This window comes from Talpa occidentalis, unplaced genomic scaffold, assembly GCF_014898055.3.
Source record: "Talpa occidentalis isolate TD23 unplaced genomic scaffold, MPIMG_talOcc4v2.1 talOcc4.7, whole genome shotgun sequence".
In the NCBI taxonomy this organism is placed as follows: Eukaryota; Metazoa; Chordata; class Mammalia; order Eulipotyphla; family Talpidae; genus Talpa; species Talpa occidentalis.
The window spans coordinates 41,162,812-41,176,647 of NW_023605083.1; the positions used below are offsets into that span (position 1 = coordinate 41,162,812).

At 36.7% G+C, this 13,836-nt stretch overlaps 1 protein-coding gene across 1 annotated transcript in view; it reads right to left on the bottom strand.

Annotated features, from left to right (window-relative positions):
- Positions 1–242: 242 nt before the first annotated feature.
- Positions 243–13,836, bottom strand: part of ABHD17B (abhydrolase domain containing 17B, depalmitoylase) — a 41,657-nt gene continuing 28,063 nt past the window's right edge. The window contains exons 2-4 of the mRNA XM_037491710.2: positions 8,290–8,759; positions 4,509–4,688; positions 243–1,882 (exon numbers count right to left, since the gene is read on the bottom strand). Of these exons, the coding sequence (XP_037347607.1) occupies positions 1,663–1,882; positions 4,509–4,688; positions 8,290–8,756 (867 nt within the window). The 5' untranslated portion in view covers positions 8,757–8,759 and the 3' untranslated portion in view covers positions 243–1,662. The remainder of the gene's footprint in view (positions 1,883–4,508; positions 4,689–8,289; positions 8,760–13,836) is intronic.

A 13,836-nucleotide genomic window follows, 5' to 3' on the forward strand; every position in this document is an offset into this window, starting at 1 on the left:
TGTGTCTATCTTTACCTGGAATAGCGTTTTACCTGATTCAGACATTCAGTAAATATTTGTTGAATGAATGAAATAATAATGAATTAGTATGACCAGTATTTCAATTTTCCCAGAAAATCAAACAAAAACACTTAACTGAACCCTGGGTTGTATGTTGTGTGAAGAGGGAACTGTACACCAACCAAGAAAATTTTCAGAAGGAAAAGCTTTTCCAGAAGAAAGTGATGACAAAATTTACAAAAATATAGAACTACAGTCTATGAAGATGAATGATTTTTTTTTTCCACTATGGGGGTCCGAGGAAGCATGGAAGAAGGCAAACAAGCACAGCTGAGTGGTATATTTGTTGTTTTTACTGTTAATTTGACACATCTGAACCAAAGCATTCACAATACTTGATATACTTTGAAGAGAATCATATACTATAGTCTTAGACATAACCACAGAACAAGCAGAACAATTAAAACTACATAAGGCCTTAAAATATATCCACAGTGTGTATTATTTCAATATTCATTCATTTACAAATTAGGCTACATACCATTAATTTTATTTTTTATTTTTCTTTCATTGTTTTATTCAGGCAGGATTCATTCACGGAAAGGCAACTTAGTTTTTGTGTGTGATCTTTATTTTTTACTACAATGGTTAATATGAAAGTTAGGAATTAAATGTTTTCTTATTTCCTGCATCCAGGAGCGAATCCCTGGAATTCTCAGATAGTCATCCAAAACAGTAAGATCCTATTCTTAAAAATATCCAGTGAAAAGGGACCAGAGCGCCAGTCTGCCTGTGGTATTGAAGAACATCTAACGGGCTGTCAGGTTTTCTTATAGCGAAGAGCACTATAATTCTACGAGATTAAGTCAAAATTTAAAACAACATTGCATACAAATCATTCTTGAAGCTCTAAATTCCATTTAAATAACTAAAATGAAAACTTTAAGTAGTTGCCTCACAGTACCAAACTTAAAAGTCAAAACTAGTCCAAATTCAGTGCTGCTATGACTTTTCATTTACAACACAACTAGTTGGTAAATTAACAGATGGCATAAAAATTAAGGCTGACATCATTTTTTAAAAGGATAGAATGTATGATAACCAGAGAATACAGAAAATTCAATGTATTTTACAATAAAATAACCACTTAAACCTCTATCCCTGTACAACAGGGTTTAGGTCATATCTAGTGAATGTGTATGTTTTTATACAGTGTATTCTGTTATGAGTACTTGAATTATTTTAGATATACAGCTTTTTATTGAAAGAATATTACATTTGTATACCAGGATAAAGATTTAGTACACTGAGATGTTTTAAAAATATTTATAAATTTGTTTCTGATATGCAAAAGCATTTGGCAATACTTTTACAGCATTTGATTTTATAGAATTAAAATTTTATACAGTACTCATCTTGATGTTTAAAAAAAAATTCACAGAAAAAATATAAATTACACAGCTTGACTGCATGATACTGTTATTTCCAGTTTCTAGTTCTGGTAATTAAAACCTTCATTAAGTCTGTTAACAAATCATTACCTGTACATTTATGAAGGCAACTGACATGATTTGCAAACAAAACCTTCAGGTTTTATGTTATTTACCACAGAGTGCAGTTCAGCAAGAAAAGAAAACCCAGTTTGCAAATTTACAGACTATTTTACAAATTTACCAGTTCCTGTGACACAAACTGTTTCAACCTTTCAAGGTACTGTCCATAAAGTTCCACATCATTGTGACCTGCCCCTTCAACCCACAGAGGCTCCACAGGTCTTTGGCAACGCTCAAATAATGCGAGGCCATGTGAAAAGTCAATGACTTCATCTTCAGTCCCATGAATTATTAATACTGGAGAGGTTATCTTAGATATTTTGTCAATGCTGTAGGGGAAAAGGAGGGGCAAAACATCAATAAATTAACTATGAAAAGGAACACAGAAGAAAATTTCTTGTGCTATATGACAGATAATTCAAATATCAGAACTGTCTGAATCAATTCAGAAGGAATGGATGACTACTGAATTGCAAATAAGGTTCAAGTCATTTTTACACACAACTCTAAGATTTTCTGAGGAAGTAGACTTTATGCACTTTCCCCTCCCCACAATTTTTGCGTAGAATTGGGGTGTCATAGGCCAGAGGTGCAGGGGGTGAGAGGATTTACCAGAGACAGAGTGGGGAGCAGAACAGGCAGATCTACTGAAATATACTGCTAAGGGGAGCATTGGGGAGACAGGAGAGGTCTGTTGCACCTTGTGGGTTAGCTGCCTGGCCAGAGATTGAACTCAGGCCAATAGCACTAAGACTTAACCCCGAGGCCACCAGGGAGGCCTAAATTTCATGCACTTCTGTTTTGAGAGTCATTCAACAACTACTGTCACCCTCCGGTACTTTTCTACAGTAATGATTTTTGGAACGGAGGAACAGGTTTTAAGGAAGAGGAGAAACTCAGAGCCATTTCAAATATGTGCTAACCTCAAATTTCTCTGCACTCACGACATTTCTCCTTTCTCATAATCTACTAAGATGATGCAAAATGTTTTTTCTTTTAGAATACTAAAACAAAAATAGCGATTGTGTAATTAAACATAACATTTTGGAGCTAGGCAGATAGATGAATGTAAATGAAATAAGATTGAAAATATAGGTGAAAACACAATTTTAAGAGGCTCAAAGGCTACCCAGAGATTAGGGGCTGACATGCGGATAAGGGCAGTTGACTGGAATCTTTACAATTTGTTCCAAGTCTGTTCAAGAAATAATTATGTACATTTCTCCCAGGTTCTTTCCTCTTCTTTATGTAAGAGGGTAAAGTGCCCCCTCTCTAAGAGGCTAGGGATTGTCAAGACAGTTTAGGGCAGAGGAAGCAGAGACCCCAAAAATATACATACTGGCTGCTGTGAACCAACTTTCCCTTCCTGGCTTCTAGAATGCTGGCAGTCAGGCCTTCAATCTCCAAGAAGTTTTAGAAAGAGCCTTTTGCAGACTCCCTCCCTCTTCAGAGGGAAAATATTGACATATTTGAGTCAACTAACTGGCTCAATTAGATCACTCTATAGTGAATCTCATGGTAAAAAAACAAACTTTATCACCTACTTCAGATCAGTTCCTTAGTCCCTCCCTGTTAAATATGAGCAGACAATGAAAAATTAATCAGTTATCAGGATACTTATAAGCAGACAGATTAAGACAATTTTAAAAGACAACTTGCAGACATAAGCCATACAGAGGAGAAATTTTACAAATAACTGATAAAATCCTCAGAGATACAGACATAAGGCATTATAACAGAAAATAAGGATAGATCCTTGAAAAGGAGGAAATCATCAATGAAATTCAAGGCTCTATTTAGTAAGAAAAATATGCTTTGGTTCACTGCTTGCTGGCAAATATTCAATAGTAGAGGAATTAAAATAAAAAATAAAAAGAAATGCATGCTTTTTATCAAATGGTTTACTGTTAGTATTGTTTTCTGTGGGTGCACCAGAAATGAAGGAGGAGCCAGACAAACAGAAGTTGGCAATAACAATTACTCTAAGTATCTCCGTATCATTTCTACTACTCATTTAGACAAAAGCACAATAAAGCATCTAACTTCCAATCTACCATTACTTAAAACAAAAACAAACCCAAAGTAAATGTAAAAACCAAAAATTTCCCAAAACTTATTGTGGTGATAGAATAATATCCTCCCAAAAGTTCCCTATGAAAGTGACCCCTCACTAATGATGAAAAAATTTGTTTTTGAGATTACTCTTACTGTTATTAGAGTGAATCAAAAGATGACTTGGTATTTGGCCCATCTAGCATTTACAAAAAAATCCTTGTATTTCCTGCCATATCCCTTTCTTTAAGAAGAACAGCCATCACTTTTTTCCAACTACGAGCAGAAAATGGTAGTAATTATCAAAATCTGTTTCGAGTATCAAGGTAAATACAGCTCTTCTTTCAAAACTGTCTAATACTGTATGTAGACTTTGTGGTTGCAATACTTAACTCTAGTTAAGATTCAACTCCTTTACAATTGACTTTTTTTGTAAAACAGGTTATGAATAGACACCATTCACCCACTTTTATGCACATTTGTCTTGTTTTCCCCCTACTTGTTCCTCTCTTCCATTTTTATGTGTCTCACTAAATGTGCCATTAGCCAGTAGCAGCTCAAATTACAATTCTGGAAATTATGTTCTAGTTCTCTATTTAGCTTCTCTTATCCAGCCTTATATACAGTTCACTCAATTTTATTTCCCCAATTTATTCTCTTGTCTCCACTACTACTGTCACTATCTGGGGTGTAAGATCTCACAACACTATTCAACTGGATTACTACTACTCAAACATTTCAGCTTCCTGACTAGTCCTGCCACCACACTCTTCATGAACTAAAAATTTTCAGTTTTATACTATATGTAAAACAGAAGCTCGTGTTTGAATTATACTACAACTACCTTAAGTGTGAAAAACAATTTCCATAAAAATTTAAACTACTTTGAAAACTGATACTTACTTTGGGAATGCATCAAAACAGTAGGTCTTCTTGGTATCAGGAAAAGCAACTCTCATTCCCGAGGTCAAAGGAGAATGAAGAATAACAGCAGCACTCTCATACCGAGCAGCAAGATCCACAGATGGTACTGTCCCTATACTTTGGCCATATATAATCACATTTTCAGGACGAATGCCATACCTACAAAGTTCAAAAGTGTTACAACGAAACACAGTTGGAAAGTTAGACAGGTATGAAATGATTAACCATTCCTAGGGACTTCATCTTATAACAGAATGACCTAGAATAACACAATGTCAGCAAGTAGATATTTTAAATTTCTTGGTCATCACTGTCATACTTGATGATACATTAAGATCTGTATTCTTAGCTTTATTATTATTTCCTCTACCTCAATTTCATCTTTGGAAGAATAAGTGCTGATGCCTGTTAAAATTTCAATCTAAATCAAATCCTTTAAGCATATTGTTGATTAAATTTGGAACACTATCTATCAATATTTTAACAGATTGCTGTTTAATGGATATTTAGTAGTTTATTTCCCATTTAATGTAACAAAAATTCTTTATTTCACTAGACAAGTGACTCATTTTATTTTTGCAGTTAGTCATAGTGATAAAAATGCTACATATGGAATATGAATACGGTATATGTATCACTGTAGCCAAGAGGGAAATAACTAGTTTTCTTGAAATTCGCTTTCACTTACTCTTCGAAATGAACAATAGAAATGAGAATTCCAAATGTCATCTGGTTTAATTACTTGTGAACAGACTTCACGCTAAAGTTCCAAGCATTGTTTTACTTTTCCAAAATGCTACTACAGATTTAAAAATGTGAACTCAGATGCAATATTGTGTATTTCATACATTCAAGGCCTGTTGATTGTCCAGTACAATTTTCCCAACTGTGAACTACTGTTTAAGTGAGGTGCTATAGAAGCTAATGAATCAATGTAGGGTTAAGGGTCAGAGTGACATCAGATATGCCTTTCTGACTAAGTCTCCTCTGCGCAAATTTCTAGTCTTCTGAAAAGGTAAAGAGCTGCCCAAGTAGCCAAAGATGCACCAGGAAAGAACAATACAAAACCCTTTTCCTCTTTACTCAGGGGCACAGGACATCTTGAACTGTCCAAATAGCAACATTCTCCTCTTTCCTCCCCAAAGTTTTATTCCAATCAGTACTACACAAATCTTAGGCTATACCCCAAAGACTGGGTTCCATTTATTCAAGTAATAGACTGCCTTTAAAATATCAGTAGTCCTCCCTGGTGGCACAAGGGGTTAAGTCACAGCACTATGAAGCTATATATAGGCAGCCATTGCAGAAAGAGTTTGATCCCTGGTCAGGGAGCTACCCACATGGCGCAGCAGACCTCTCCTGCCTCGCCCACTACTCCCCTGAGCAGTGTATTTCAGTAGATCTGCCTGTTTTGCGGCCCACTCTGTCTTTGGTGAATCCTCTCATCCCCCAACACCTCTGGCCTACACCCTAGCTCTTGTATGTGTAAATAAATAAAAATAAAATACTCAAATATCAGTAAACACAGAAAGTTTTTCTTTATAATAGACCTATTAGCACATGCTTCACAGGAATGAATTAGGGTTTTGGGCTAAGGCTAGCAAATGGCAAGGCTCCAGAGTAGCAGAGGCAGCTGCCAACTTAGCAGAAGAGGAATCAAAGCAGTAATAGAATTTCAGAATAGTATGAGTTAGAAAGGACTTTAGAAAGCATTCTAATCTAGTCCAGCTGCTTACTGAACAGATGTTCAAAGTCAGTGTAAGTTTGTGACAAACCTATAATTAGAACCCCAGGCATGCTGACTCCTAGTCTAGTACTTTTTCCATTACAGCACATAAATAATGAGCTTAAAGACTGTGAGGGAAGGATGCATAGTAAACATAAGTTTCTTATTTTTTGTTGACCCATAAGAAGTTCAGAAATTTTGCTTATTATAGATATTCAAATATCCTGGCAACGGGATCATTCCAATAATGTTTAAGTTCATTTCTCCCTTCATGGTTATGTAAGTCTTAACTTTTTCTTTAAGTGAAAAATATGAAAAGCATGAATTTTAACAGTACACATTTTATTGGATGACAGAATTATGTAATGTAACTGGAAAGACTCCAACTCTTAGAAATCATGTAACTCAACTTTTTCATTAAACATGAGGAAACAGGTCAAGAAAGTTTGATTTCCTAAGACTACTTATATTGTAGTAAACTGTTCCAAACATATTTAGGGTTCAACACTGAGAGAAAATATAGCCTGAAATTCTATGCTAAAAACAGGATGTGGGGCCTCCCCTGGTGGCGCAGCGGTTGAGCGCTGGTTTGCGAAGCTGCCCCTCAGCCTCTGCAGCGCTGGTTCGATCCCCGGCCACCGGTGAGGGTCCCACATGGCGTGCAGACCTCTCCTGCCATGCCCGCTGCTCCCCTCAGCAGTGTATTTCTTTGTCAGTCTGCCTGTTCTGTTCCCTGCTCTGGCTATGGTGAGTTCTCTCACCCTCCCGCGCTTCTGACTATACCCAGTGCTTGTATAAATAAATAAATCTTAAAAAAAAAAAACAAAAAAAACCGTATGTGGAACTATTTAGGAATTTATCTACTCTTGCCTTTGATCCACATTCACCATGGTCATCAAATTTGTTTAAAAGAATCAATTAAGACTAGATATCTTAAAGTATCATACTTTCCTTACATTTATTGTACTATATCAGCTAGCTAACTCTAAAAAGGCACTCATTTTGTTTGTTTGATGGTCTGAGAGGACTGATAACACTATACCTTAAGCAGATTTTATATCAGAGAGCATAGTTTAAATTACCTATTGTGGTTCTAAAAAAAGGTTACACTCACTAACAAAAGTTCTCCTTAACTAACTGAAACCATTAATATTTAAACATTAGATTAAGAACAGTGAGTTTTCTTTATGTACTGTAGATTTATTCTAAAATACTCTGAAGTCAGGCAGTTTACCAATATATAGCATAATAACTAACTTGCAGTACTAAGGTAACTACTACACACTGTCTGATGAGAAAATATACTTGAATCTATAAAACTGCAGTTTTTAAGAAAAGATAAAATTATTTTGGTGACTAGAAAAAATTATTTTGGTGACTAAAGCAATTTCTAATACCCTAAATGTATTATGTTGTATTCAAGGAATAACTGACACAGAAAGAGAATTTACTTAAATGACATTAACATCCCTGGTTTTTCTCACTTCATCTTTCCAAATTGAGTCCAGAATGCAAAGTAAAATCTTACTTATACGGAATGAACACTTAAAAATAGTTCCAATGTGGTATCTTAAGTCACACCATATAGGAGATAATGATATAAAATAATGCAAACTCTGGCTTGGGATTTAAACAAAAAACAATCCAGCCTCTTATACTGTTAATGACAGATCAAATGAATGATTATTAGCTAAATCAGTTCCTCTCATCTCCCTGAAATGTGTCAGCTTCAAATAAAGATTTTTATATCACACTCGTCTAAGAAAGTTTATAAAAGTTGTTATTGGTTAAAATTTTTAAGAAAACCACATATACACTAATGCACACAAATGTGAATTGTCTTAAAAAAGGTTTCTTGGTATTTTACGAAATTTGAAATTACAATCTAAAAGTTTCTCTTCATCGATACATATTGATAAATAATCTGTATTTAGTAATTCATGATATGTTAAAACAGCTTTTATCCTATTCTTATACAAGACCATATTAATTAACTACCATACACGTACTAAACAATATCCAGTCACAATTTACCTTGTTCTAAGAGCAAGCCAAGCAGCTTCTATGTCCGCATAGAGGTTCTTCTCTGTTGGTTTCCCAGAACTTGCACCATATCCAGAATAATCATATGAGAATATATTACAATTAATCCGTGATCCCAGTCCTATGTAAAAGCTGCTCATCTGACCAAGATCAACAGCATTTCCATGTGAGAAAAGTAAAGTGTATTTGGCATTGGGTGAGCAACGCACAAACATGCAGGCAATTCTGTTGCCTTTACTGGTTCTAGTCATGAAACACTCAATAGCATCTTTTTCTCTAGAAGAGTATTGCCAGTCTGCTCGTTCTGACAGGTGTAAAGTCCAGCGGCTTCCACTTTCATCACACATCAGCGTGTAGGTTGGATCAGGTGGCAAAAATGCTAATTTTGAAGCAATTTTCCCTGGGCAAGGTGGACAGCAGAACAGACAGCATAGCTCACTAAAAGAAAGGTTATTCATTTTCTGAAAAAGAAAAAGGGATAGAGTAAATATTTTAATCACTGAATATGGATTCTGCAGTCTCACAGAACAAAAGATTAAAACAAAGACAGTGGTAAATCCTACAGATGGTCAGTGTCCACTATTATTATTTCAAGCGTCCCACACAGACTTTAGGTCTCAAAAGAAAAAACTTCAGTTCTGACCAGGAAGCATATTTCAATATTCTATGGTATGTTTCAAGTAGTAGTGATTAAATCTCATAATATTTAAGCGAAACATAACAGTACTAAGTAGAGGTAATATTTGCCATGAAAACAACTAGGAGGTATGTAATATCTTTAATGTAGCCTGTAATTTCTGAGTAAATGAAAGAAAATTCTCATGGAAAAGTTTGGGATTTAATATGATGTTATCGGGCACTGTGCTAAGTATCCTATGCCTATTACAATGTTTAATTCTTGGAACCCTGTTACGTCTGAGAAAAGAAATTTGCACAATGTGAGGTGGTAGTGGGCCTCCCTGGTGGGCAAGGGGTTAAGCACCGCGCTGTGAAGCAATCCGCAGCTTCCACTCGAGTTTGATCCCTGGCCAGCCAGAGAGAAACCCACATGGCAAGCGGACTGCTCCCCTCAGCCGTGTATTTCATCAGCCTGCCTGTTCTGTTCCCCACTGTGTCTCTGGTGAATCCTCTCACTCCCCGCATCTCTGGCCTGTACCCCAGCTCTTGTGTGCGTAAATAAATAAATCTTTTAAAAAATAAATAATGCTGCAATAAATATTCTAAAACATGTAATTAAAAAAAAAAGTGAGGTGGTAGAGCCAGGATTTGACATCAAGTTCAGTTTGTCCCCCATTACTGAATGGGCTGCACTGCCTCAGGAGCCCAGAACACTATTTGTTTCAGAAGCCTAATATTTTAGCCATAGTGCCAGTGGCCCAAATAATCTATTAAAGATAAATTATATGTATGTAATTATTGCACACATTTAAAAGATTATATATAATGTAAAGTAATTATGGAAAGAGGTAAAATCTGCAAAATGCATAATTTCTTAAATATTTATATGAGCTTAATGTCTGAAGTCAGAGAGAACAATCTTTTTGAACCTCCTTTTTTTCATAAGCAAAGGAGGCCAAAGGCAACAGTGAACAACAGAGTGGTTGTGAAGAACAAAACATAATGATGTAGTTAAGACATACAATAAAGTAATGGTCAAATCATAGGCACACTCAAGATTAGTCCACATTCTCCTATGTTTTTTACATTAATATTTTAAAAGTATCCAGCTCATATTAATTCAGGAACTAAAATAAAGTAATACTTTTTTTCTCTAGCAGCATTTTCTTCATCTTAACCTTTCTCACATTCCACCCTCTTTTAGCAGAAGTAGACTATTGCTTAGTCTCTAGATGGAAGCATTCAAAACAAGCACCTTTCCAGAGACTAGGGGTACCTCATTTTTTTTCTACTTTTGTTTTGAGAATAAAATATCCTTTGTTAATTAGGAGTATTAAGTGGAAAAATAGCCCATTAGTGATGGCACCTAATTTCCTTCAAAATTTCTAACTACAAAAATAGGGGGAAAAACACCCAAATTTTTAAATCAAAATGAAAAATGCATTACTTTTCTAGTGTAAACTAATAGGTAGAATAAGCTGAAACTGCACAGATAGAGAAGCAAGTGTTGGAGTGACATAAATACTAAAAGATGAGTAAGGGAAAGAACAGAAAAGTGTCTTTTGGATATTGGGAAATACCTTCTTCTTTTTCTTTTTTTAAGATTTATTTATTTTTATACAAGAACCGGGATACAGACCAAATACGCGGGAGGGTGAGAGGATTCACCAGAGACAGAGCGGGGAACAGAACAGGCAGACTTATGAAATACACTGCTGAGGGGAGCAGCAGGCAAGACAGGAGAGGTCTGCTTTGCCATGTGGGATTCTCGCCAGCCCGCCGGGATCAAACCAGCACTGCAGAGGCTGCAGACAGCTTCACATTGCAGCGCTCAATAGCCTGCGCCACCAGAGAGGCACGGGATATAGCTTCGTTATTTGCTATTCTACCTTTATTTCTTTCTATCTATCTATCTATCTATCTATCATCTATCTATCTATCTATCTATCTATCTATCTATCTATCTATCTATCTATCTATCTATCTTTAAAGATTTATCTATTTATTTATTTATTTATACAAGCACTGGGTACAGTCAGAAGCGCAGGAGGGTGAGAGAATTCACCAGAGCCAGAGGGGAGAGCAGAGCAGGCAGACTGACAAAATACACTGCTGAGGGGAGCAGAGGACGTGGCAGGAGAGGTCTGCAGGCCATGTGGGACCCTCGCCTGGTGGTGGCCGGGGATCAAACCCGCGCTGCAGAGGCACTCAACCGCTGCGCCACCGGGGAGGATCCTTTATTTCTTTTTAGTCCTCAAAACAAATATAGCCTGAATAAGTTAAAAGTTTTAGTATGATTTGAACAAGAGTCACATAAAACCGAAATGACAACAAGGAGTCATCTCGAATAGTAACTCTAATTGGCTTCCTGGAGTATGGTACTGAGAAGTTTCTGAGAGAGCTGGGATTGGCAGGCAAAGAATGTGTGATAAATTAGTGATGCCCACTACAGAATGTTGCTACAAATGTACTATACTGCTTAGGGGAATAAATGACCTGGTGAAAAAGATGGCAGGAAGGGAGTTCAAAGGGTCAATTCCAGAGGAGGAGACAAGCTGGAAAAAGATGAGGTAAAGGTAAAATACATCAATGCTATCTGTTGTCTATGGTTATTTCTCGACCCTGATTACCTTACATGCCATCAACTGCTGACCTACAACAGCCTATTAAAAGCTTGATTAATAAGTAAGCTGTATATGCCTAGACCATGGTCCCTGTAATTTGCCTCTTATAAACATGAAGACTTCTACACACTATAATAAAGTAATTTTGAAATAAATCTGGCTGACTGAACACATAATGCTGCAGGGATGCTTCTTGGGATGAACCCAAAGGAGAGAAGTAGACAGGAGAAAAGCTGCAGTGTCAGAATCTAGACTAATGAAAAGACAACCTGCCCTTCTCAATGGTGGTAGAAGAAATTATTCCCACCTTGATGGCCATGAACCCAGTTAAGTTATTCCCTTTTTTCATGCAGATGCAAAATTTTCACAATAAACAGTATAAGTAAAACAGTTAAATAAGCCTAATTTTATTATGCTCAAAGCTGAGAAAATTACTCAATGAAAAAGCGTTTTATTCTTGGGGCCTCCCTGGCAGCACAGGGGCTAAAGCCAGTGCTTTGACGCTATAGCCAGCCACTGTCCTGCTGCTCCCTGCAGCAGTGTATTTCAGTACATCTGCCTGTTCTGCTCCTACTCTCTGGTGAATGCTCAGATCCAACGTACCTTTGGCTTACACCCCAGTTCTTGTATGCATAAATAAATTTTTTTTAAAAAAAGGCATTTTATTCTTGATAAACATTTAAAAATCATGGAAAAATCTTGTTAAATTTAGGTGATACTGTCTAATTTGTTTTATGTAATAGCTAAACCGAAAAAAAAAAAAAAAAAAGGTTTACTAGCTATTTCTTGGTAACGAAACTGTGAAAAGGCTGTGACTAAGCCTAGGAGGAAAATGATGGACATCTTGTAGTATACAAAAGCCACACAAGGCAGAAACAAAAAAATTAGTAATTTAGAGCAGAACCTGTGGACCCATGAAATAAGAATTTAAATTATGTTATAATAATAAACATCTGAGAGAGTGAGAGAGAGGGTAAGAGAACACACAAAAGCAAGCATTTAAAAAAGTGTCATAAAGAGGGCCTCCCTGGTGGCACAGGGGTTAAGCACCGCACTATGAAGCAATCTGCAGCCTCTTCGGCAGGAGTTCGATCCCTGGCCAGCCAAGGTGCAACCCACATGGCGCAGCACACCTCTCCTGACTTGCCCAATGCTCCCCTCAACAGTGTACTTTGGTCAATCTGCCTGTTCTTTTCCCCACTCTGTCTCTGGTGAATCCTCTCACCCCCTCATCTCTGGCCTGTACTCTAGCTCTTGTATGCATAAATAAATCTTTCAAAAAAAAAAAAAAAAGTGTCACAAAGAAAAATATTACAGGAAATTCTGGCATTAAAAAAATCAGTATTAGAAATAAAGAATTAAACTGATAAGTTGAGTATAAAAATCCATAATAGCTGGACAATATGTTAGTGAGCTAGAAGGTCTGGTTGAATAATCCCAAATACTGACTCTTTTGGGGGTGGGGGATGGTAGAGATGAGATAGAAAATAAAAGAGAAAATTTAGGAGGGATAGAAATATCAATTTCAACATTATAGAGGTTTCATTAAAAAAACGAGAGAGAGAAAAGACAAACTCAAAATTTCTAAGAGTACACATAAAATACAAAATGACAAGATTGACGTAGATAAGAATGACAAATTTTCTTTTTTTTTTTTTTTTTTAATAGAGGCATGTTTTTCTTTATTTATTTGTTTGCTTGTTTGTTTGTTTTGTTTATACATGCACTGGGTACAGTCAGAAGCGCGGGAGGGTGAGAGAATTCACCAGAGCCAGAGCGGGGAGCAGAGCAGGCAGAAGGACCGAAGTACACTGCTGAGGGGAGCAGTGGGCGGCAGGAGAGGTCTGCGCGCCATGTGGGACCCTCCTCCGGTGGCCGGGGAGCAGCCGGGGATTGAACCGGCGCCGCAGAGGCCGCGGGCAGCTTCGCAACCCAGCGCTCTACCGCTGCGCCACCGGGGAGGCCCAGAATGACAAATTTTCAATGTTAAACCCAAGTACTTCACCATATTAATGGACTAAAGGAGAAAAATCACTTAGCTTTTTCAATAGATACATGGAGACAAAGTTCACACATCATACGATCACTTAGAGTGCCACAGCAATTCACACAGAAAATAATAATCTTTTTAGTGTATGGTGCTAGACAGTTTGATATTCACACACAAATTATACCCCTAATGTCACATCATATGTCAATTAAAAAAATCAAAGACAAAATGTAAGTTCTATACTGTAAAAGTCTTAGAAAAAACAGATTGTAATACAGTAAAATTAAGAACTTGCAGGTCAAAGGA